The 7,893-nt window shown below is 36.6% G+C and overlaps 1 protein-coding gene across 1 annotated transcript in view; it reads left to right on the top strand.

Moving 5' to 3' along the window:
• The window catches only part of PRKG1 (protein kinase cGMP-dependent 1), a 1,246,601-nt gene that overhangs the window by 1,139,782 nt on the left and 98,926 nt on the right, over positions 1-7,893 (top strand). Inside the window, exon 9 of the mRNA XM_039238529.1 lies at positions 5,537-5,611. Coding sequence (XP_039094460.1) covers positions 5,537-5,611 — 75 coding nt within the window. The remainder of the gene's footprint in view (positions 1-5,536; positions 5,612-7,893) is intronic.

The following is a 7,893-nucleotide window of genomic DNA, read 5'->3' as shown; positions in this document are numbered from 1 at the left end:
CTCCCTCTCTCTCTGGCCCTCCCCTGCTCATGCTGTCTCTCTCTCTCTCCTAGAAATAAATTAAAAAAAATATTAAAAAAAAAAAAAAAGAAAATCTGTTATCAATAAGTTTGGAGATCTTCTCCCACCCTATTTTGAATTTGAAAAAAAAAATGATTTTAAGCACTTTTATACAAGATCTCTAAACAATTTGGTGGAATAGAGGAGAAAAGATCATGATGACTAAATCAATTAATGTGTATCATTGAATACATACATGATTTATTAGATAAAATTACTTTGTAAACTGTAAAGTGAAATATAAATGCTGTCATTTTTGAGCAGCACGATACTTCTCATCACTGGTATCAGGACTGTGCTTCTAATAACATAATAGCCTGTTTCTCTCTAGATGAAGGCTCATCATATCACAACTGAAGAACAAAATTATACACTTTTTAGACATACCACTGCGTAATCAGCTGTGTTCAAAAGGATGTTTTGGCTTAATAATGAAAGCATCTTAATAACTGAAATTATTACCCATTGAGTTACTGTCACTATCATGTTCTGAAACAGACAAATTTCCTAATATAAGAAACATAGCCTTTTATGATGTTTCTGAAGGAGAATTGCTATAAATACCATTCTTGGTGTGAAAGTAGCATTTCTGCTTCCTCCTTCCCTCCTTTTCTCTCTTCCCTTCTTCCTCCTTTCTTTCAATCCATCTTTTTCTCCTTTCTTCCTCCCTTTTTCCACCTTCCTTCCTTTCTCTTCCACTGCCTCCTTGCAAGAATGTTTGAAATACCAGCAATAAACATAAAAGGGATTTTCCATTTGTTTTTTCTGCCTCTGTGTTCTCAACTCATAACATTTTGTCTACCCCCTTTTAAATATTGTCAAGGCTCATTAAAATTGGATTCTACATCCCAAGAAGAATAGGAAAGTTGCCTAATACTACCTTAACATGCAGGAAGTTTTGTGTTGAAATACCCTGAATGAATGTCTTTTGCTCATGAACGTCTTCTTCATTTATTCTGGAATTATGTCTAGAATGTATGTGAAATTGGCTCTTGTATTTCACAGGGCAAAAATAGAAGTCATACGCGAATTGAGGGATTGTTTATGAACAGAATTGAATGTCCTCTAGTCTCCTAGATTTGTTCTAACTGATAAGTAATATTTTGTGGTGTCTACTCATCAGTTGTTAAAGTTTTTAAACCATTCATTATATCAGGGCACCCGGGCGGCTTAGTCGGTTAAGTGTCCGACTTTCGCTTAGGTCATGATCTCATGGTTCGTGGGTTCAAGCCCTGCGTCGAGCTCTGTGCTGACAGCCAGCTCAGGGCCTGGAGCCTGTTTCAGAGTCTGTGTCTCCCTCTCTCTCTGACCCTTCCCTGCTCACACTGTCTCTCTTGCCTACAAATAAATAAAACATTAAAAAAATTTTTTTAAAGTTAAAAAATAAACCATTGCATTATAATTTCTTTCTTAACAAAACAGCAAAATCCTTTCCCTTGTACTCAGGACCTGAGTAAATATTTTAAAAAGTGTCCAATGCCTATAGTGATAATTTTCCAAATGTCTCTTTGATGAAGGTCCACACAGATGACAGGTGTTGCTGCAGAAGGACAAAAAATATGCAACACTAATTTGTTCATGCTTGTACTGGGAATGATAAATTCTGTAACACTGTCAGTTAAGCTTATCAAGGTTCTTAAAATATTCATTGATCAGGGATACACCAACACAGCCTCCTGGAACTTACTAATACAGCTTGAACATTCTACATTTTCTTAAACTTTTAGGGAAACATAATGTTGGGCTTACTGTTGGGGAGCACTTAGAATATTAGTAGGAAGCCTTTGTTCCATGTTTCAAGAAAAAAATGTTACTTGGCCAGGATTGTTCTCTAAATAAAGATGGTTTATAAAGGACCTAGGGTTCCAATTTCAATGCCAAGATGATCATCCTGGGCATTTTATTTTGAAAGAAAATTCCATATGTCTAATCTGTAATAGTATGAATATAAATGTTTTTGTACACAGTTGCCGCACTCTTTCATCTGTCTCTGTAAGTGTGTGTGTGTGTGTGTGTGTGTGCATGCGTGTGTGTGTGTGTGTGTGTGTGTGTGTTGGTCTCTGCCTGTGTACATGGATCTGTAGGTAATTTCCACTGTGCGTACATACAGTGACCTACTCTTTGTGATAATACAACTTATGAGTTTTTAAAAATAAAAGTATCCACTTGTGGTATAATATTAAGTTAGAAAGTTAGAAATCAACATAAATCACAGCTGCTTTATGATTACAACTCTATAAATGACAGAAATATAGCTCTGCAGGGAAAAAAGTGAAAAGAAATACATAAAGGTACTCCCATTCGTTATTTGTGGATAGAGAAATATGAGTGCTTTCTTAATTTCTTCTCGCAGTTGTTGAAAGTTTTCCATAACAATACACTGATTACATTTTAAATGAAAAGCATTTTCCTTAATTGGAGGGAGTTTATTTCAGAAATAAATTTCTGTTTATCCAGTTAGGGGCCTTTGTGAATTCATGTTATTCCCTTCATTTTGTCTAACCTAGTGGTACAAAAATTAATAAATATTGAATCATTAGCACCACTTAGAAAATTCGTATTTTTACTCAAGACCACTTAAGAAAACTTATACAAGAAAGTCACTCTTGAAATACTGCTTTTGTCATTCTTTTTAAATGTGATACTTGTCATTGGATAGGACTAAGATTTAACAAAAATGGCTCTAAAGAGCTCACAACCAGCCTAAATGTGTTGGTTTTTTTTTTTTATCACGCTCAACTTACTTTTAAACTCATTCCTGTGATTAGATGGATTCTGTAGAGCTTCACCAGATGTAGGATTTTACATTTGTATACTCTGCGAATAAGAATTTGAAACTGCCTTTTCAAAAAGTGATCTGCAAAGCTTTAACCAACCCTAGTGGGATGGACAAGTTTTCTTAAGTTATAAAGGCCTTCATCCTTATCAAATTTGTCATCCACTCACCCTCTAAATCTTTGATCACATCCCCCTAAATCTTTGATCACATCGTATCATGTGTAAGACATGTTGAGCTCAAATAAATAGTAGGAGAAAGTATTTTTTAACTATATGAACTCCCCAAAAACTCCCCAAATTATTCTGAATGTCAAACATGTAAGAACATAATATGAATGTGTTTGAAAAGCTCTTGTACTGGCTCTTGATCTTTGGTTTTACCACAGTGTGCTTTTTGGTGCCTCTCTATCAATGCCTTTTTACCGTGTTTTGGATTTGGTTATATTAAAAATACCTAAGTATTGTAGAGGAAGGAGTGGGAATGAGGAAACAGAGATTTTAGTCCCAGGTATGCTGCTGAATTGGGTCATCTTGGACAAGAAACTTCAACTCTCTGTGCTTAAATCTTACATGATCTCGAAAAACAGAAAATCAACCACGTTATTGATTTTTTTCAAAGTAAAATATGTATTTTACTTTACAGTTTTATTTATTTTTTACTTTTTGAACAATTATTCATTTTTGAGAGAGAGAGGCAAAGTGCAAGTGTGGGAGAGGCAAAGCGAGAGGGAGACACAGATTCCATAGCAGGTTCCAGGCTCTGAGCAGTCAGCACAAAGCCCTACATTGGACTCAAACCCACAACCTGTGAAGTCGTGACCTGAGCCAAAGTAAGATGCTCAACTTACTGAGCCCCCTGGGTGTCCCTTGACTATACAATTTTAAACCCCCCTCGCTATAGGGAGTTTACCTGAGTAATGACCGAGATGTTCTGTGGGGAATTCTACCATGTAAAGAACAATGGCAGACATCATATTTGAACACTGATATCCACTATGGGGATTATTATTTATCCTTTATTTTATCACTGATTATATGTCTTTGGAAAGTTTTATAAGGACCATCACCTTAGGCAGCCTTCATCCATTTGAAGTTCATTAACACAACTCATCTCAGAAAACTTGATGCTCTGTGGTTCTAGATTCCTTAGTCTTCTGCCTCTTCCTTTTGGTCCCTTTTTGTCTTAGAAATACTTGGTGTTTTAGCTCAGCATTCCAGTTAGCCTGTCCCCCAGATGAGATCATTATCCACAGGGCTGATGTCTTACCCTCCCTGTCTCCTCTCAGCCAGGCTCCAAGGAAGAGTCAAGTCCCTCTTTGCACATTTTTCATAAAAACAAAAACAAAAACCAGTGTGTGTCAATGTGGTTAAGCAACACTTAACATTAAATCAACAAATAACCTATGTTTCAGGACGTGAGCAGGCATATTTTATTATTTAATACTCACACAAAGCCACTTTTTTGCATTAAGATTATAGAGGTTTAAAATTAAGATGTAATTCCTTACAGCACTTTACCACTCTCCATGCACAGGCTAGACATTACTGGGGATCTGATGGTTGTTGTGAAGGCACAGTGATTTGGATGGAAGTTCAGTGTAGGTCTTGAGAGTATGAGGGGGAAGCATCGCCTCCTTGCCTACCAGCCTCCACATTGCCGGACTGTGGGACTTTGGGTCGGTTTCATAACCTCTCATGCCTTCATATCCTCGTCTATGCAGTGGAGGTAATACTGACTCACAGCGTTGCTCTATTAAAGTATTTATGTTTAAAGCACATACAATGGTGCCCGGCATGTAAGTACCACGTAAGTGAGAGCCCTGATTATTATGTGAGCACTCTGAATGTAGATTTTTCCTTCAGTTCCTTTGTTCAGTCTAGTTCAGTGCTTGCATAAGAGTTATGGGATCTGGTTTCATTCAGTAATTTTCAAGGGTGATTCGTGTGTGAGTGTGTGCACGTGCGTGCGCGTGTGTGTGTGTGTGTTCATTTTGTGCTGGCCCAGTAATATTTTATATTGTAGGTCCATAATAGATGAGACCTCATTATATAAAGTCTGAAGACAGTTCTGGGTCCATGTAGACTATGGGATAGATTGGATTTGCACAGTTGTATTACCCTTCCTGGTTGATCCTAAAGTTAGTATCTTCATCCATCCAAAATAAGTTGGCTTTCCTGTAATTCTCCTCTGTCATTTTCCTATCTTCTACATATGTATTTTTGCCTTTGAAGATTAGTTTATAATTTTGTTAAGTGGAGATAATGATGCTTGTCTTTTATAGTGTATTGGAGAACTAGAGTCAATATATGTTCATGATAATTTAGTGTAGTGCCTACAGTAGGCATTCCATAATTGGTAGATCTCGTTGTCATTTCCCTAGTAAAATTGACCCACTCCTTTGGGAAATATACCCTTTTGTGTGTCATAGACTATTCCACCCATTCTTTGAATATGTGCTTTCACCAAGTCCAGTTCTAGGTGTTGGGAACAATAGAGATAAATAAGGTAGAAGACATCTCTGCTGCCAGAGCTCATATCATTATCTTATGTGCTTCTTAATAACGTATCTACCTAGATTAAATGTTTGAATTCATTTTTAGTTAGATCTTTTGAGATTGTGTCAATGCTTCATTGCCTAGGTAGTCATTGTTATGACTCAAGGGTGATTTATCCTGATTCCTGTGTTTTTCCTGACAGCTCTTTCAAGCATTTGATTGGAGGACTGGATGACGTGTCTAATAAAGCCTATGAGGACGCAGAAGCTAAAGCAAAGTAAGTGACAAATTTTTTTCCCCCTTTGACTTTAGTCTTGAGTTTTCAAAGTTGATTTTGAATAAATAGAAGATCAGATATTTTCTTGGACATAACAAATCCCAACGCTCTGACAGAAGAAACCAGTTGCTTAAGGTGGGTGCGTGGGGAGCAAATTTCAAGGTAGTTATTACATAGGATGCTTCTTTAGTAAGTCTCTTCTTAAACATGAAATCTTAATTTGGGGAGCAAGCTCATCTCCACAAGGGAAAATGGTAAGTTTAAAACCCCATGTAAATAATTGAATGCAAATATTATTTCTCCCATTGAAAATGCTGAATGAATGGTGGTTGTGGTGTTCAATAGTTGTTTGTGAAACTGTAGGAAGAATAATAAGGCTGGAGGAACTTCCCAGTGCTACATTGTTGCTTTACCTTGAACTGTAGTGACACTAAATTACCGGAATGATAGGAGATAGTACATCTCCCATTGATCATCATTTTTGTATCTAATTGTATCTTCGAATGTAACTTGCTTTAAAACAAAGCTTTCATGTTTTTGACAAAGATTTGAAATTATTGAGATCAGCTTTTTCTGGGAAAAAAAGTCTAGATTACTTTTATAAAGTGGTAATCTTTATAATCCTCCCCTCTTTTCTCCAGCAAACTAATTTAAGTAAAAGCAATTTAGTAGTGACATCACACAGGACACCTGAAGGATTAAGCGAACAAAAATTTATCAGTAAAGAGATAGTTCAGGGGCAGAATATGGTTGGTTTTGTAGTAACCTCAAAAGCAAAAAAAAAAATTAATTGCTTTTGCCTTGAGAATCTAGGAAGATTAAAAATTTGGTTACAATGAAAAAAAATAAATCCTGTAATTCATTTTGACTGATAACATTCTATCATCTTCCAAGCTGCCAATATATTCACCATTTCCTCCCCATATAGTTGCTTTTGTTTCCTCTGGCCCTTTGAGGGACACAGACACACATATCCTGAGGCCAGACGGAAGTGGTGCCTCTGTGAGATCTGCTCAGGAACCACACTAACCAGGTTTAATGCCAAACTGCACGCAGTCCTTAGGACTGTCTGCACTGTGGGTGGTAAATATTAATTTTCTGGGGTTATTTCTACAGTAGGTTAAAATACCTATTAGTACTGACTTTAGACTTTAGCTCCTGGTATTAGCACTACTCCTACTGAGATGCCATAAGGGGGCATTTAAGCTACCTTATCAGTTTTCAAAGTTACAAAACTCCGTTTGTTATAATGGACTTTATCCTTAAGGGAACATTTGCTATATAAAAACCTCATACTTATAATTTATGTTACCATATTTTTCTTGAGTATATATAGTCCATTAAGATTACCATGGGTCATTCCATATAAATATGCATCATATTATACACTTTTTGTATGTATAACTGGCAGTAATCTTGAAAATTTATCTAAAACCTATATGAGCAACTGTGTACGTATTTTTGCAGTTACTAGAAAAAAACCAGAGCTCTTTTAAACTAAAGTGTTCTTCGGTCTATTTCTGTTTCCTGATTCTTTTGTGAAAGTGTTTATGTAACTCTTGTTTACCCAAAGTTAAATTCAGTCACGGGCTTCAGATGGGTCAGTGATGGGAAAGTGCCTTGTATTAGCTATATCTTCCCAGGGTCCTCCTGGCTTTATACAAATAACTCTGTGTGTGTGTGTGTGTGTGTGTGTGTGTGTGTGTGGTGAACTCTGCACATCTGTGGGATCATTTGCACTTGCCTCAACCAAAGATCACAAGGAAAACAAATACACTGATGTTTAGATCTGGCAGTTACAGGCCAGGAAGGGTGACCATATTTGTCACTGGAATCAATTCCATATGAACAGGACCCTGAACGTGGGGCAGAAGCCTCAGGCTCTGCTTCCCCTCTCCACTTCCAACCACGTGATCTTGGTCCAGTTACCACTGCCTCTCGATGCCTCTGTCTTACCTTTAAGATGGTGTTTCTATGACTTAATTGATGGGAGTATGTAAAAGTACTTTGTAAATTATAAAGGGCTATAAAAGGGAGTGTTAGTGTTGGTAGAAGTAATCACTGGAAGTATATCCTAGTGCATTTGATAAATTGCTTGATTTATTGATAATTATTGCATATTGATTATGTAAAACTAACTTTAACCCAGCAGGGACTCTTTACTCTCATGCAGACAAACTACTCTCACTCTGGTAGAATATCATGACATTTCACTTAGCCTGAAAATATCCATAAATCCCATTCTGATAAAAATAGCAACATTTAGCTAAAAGACAAATCAA

The sequence above is a fragment of the Hyaena hyaena genome, unplaced genomic scaffold, assembly GCF_003009895.1.
Source record: "Hyaena hyaena isolate Hyena2069 unplaced genomic scaffold, ASM300989v1 scaffold_141, whole genome shotgun sequence".
In the NCBI taxonomy this organism is placed as follows: Eukaryota; Metazoa; Chordata; class Mammalia; order Carnivora; family Hyaenidae; genus Hyaena; species Hyaena hyaena.
Note: the sequence above shows the minus strand (reverse complement) of the source record. Positions and strands in the feature narration are given on the sequence as shown.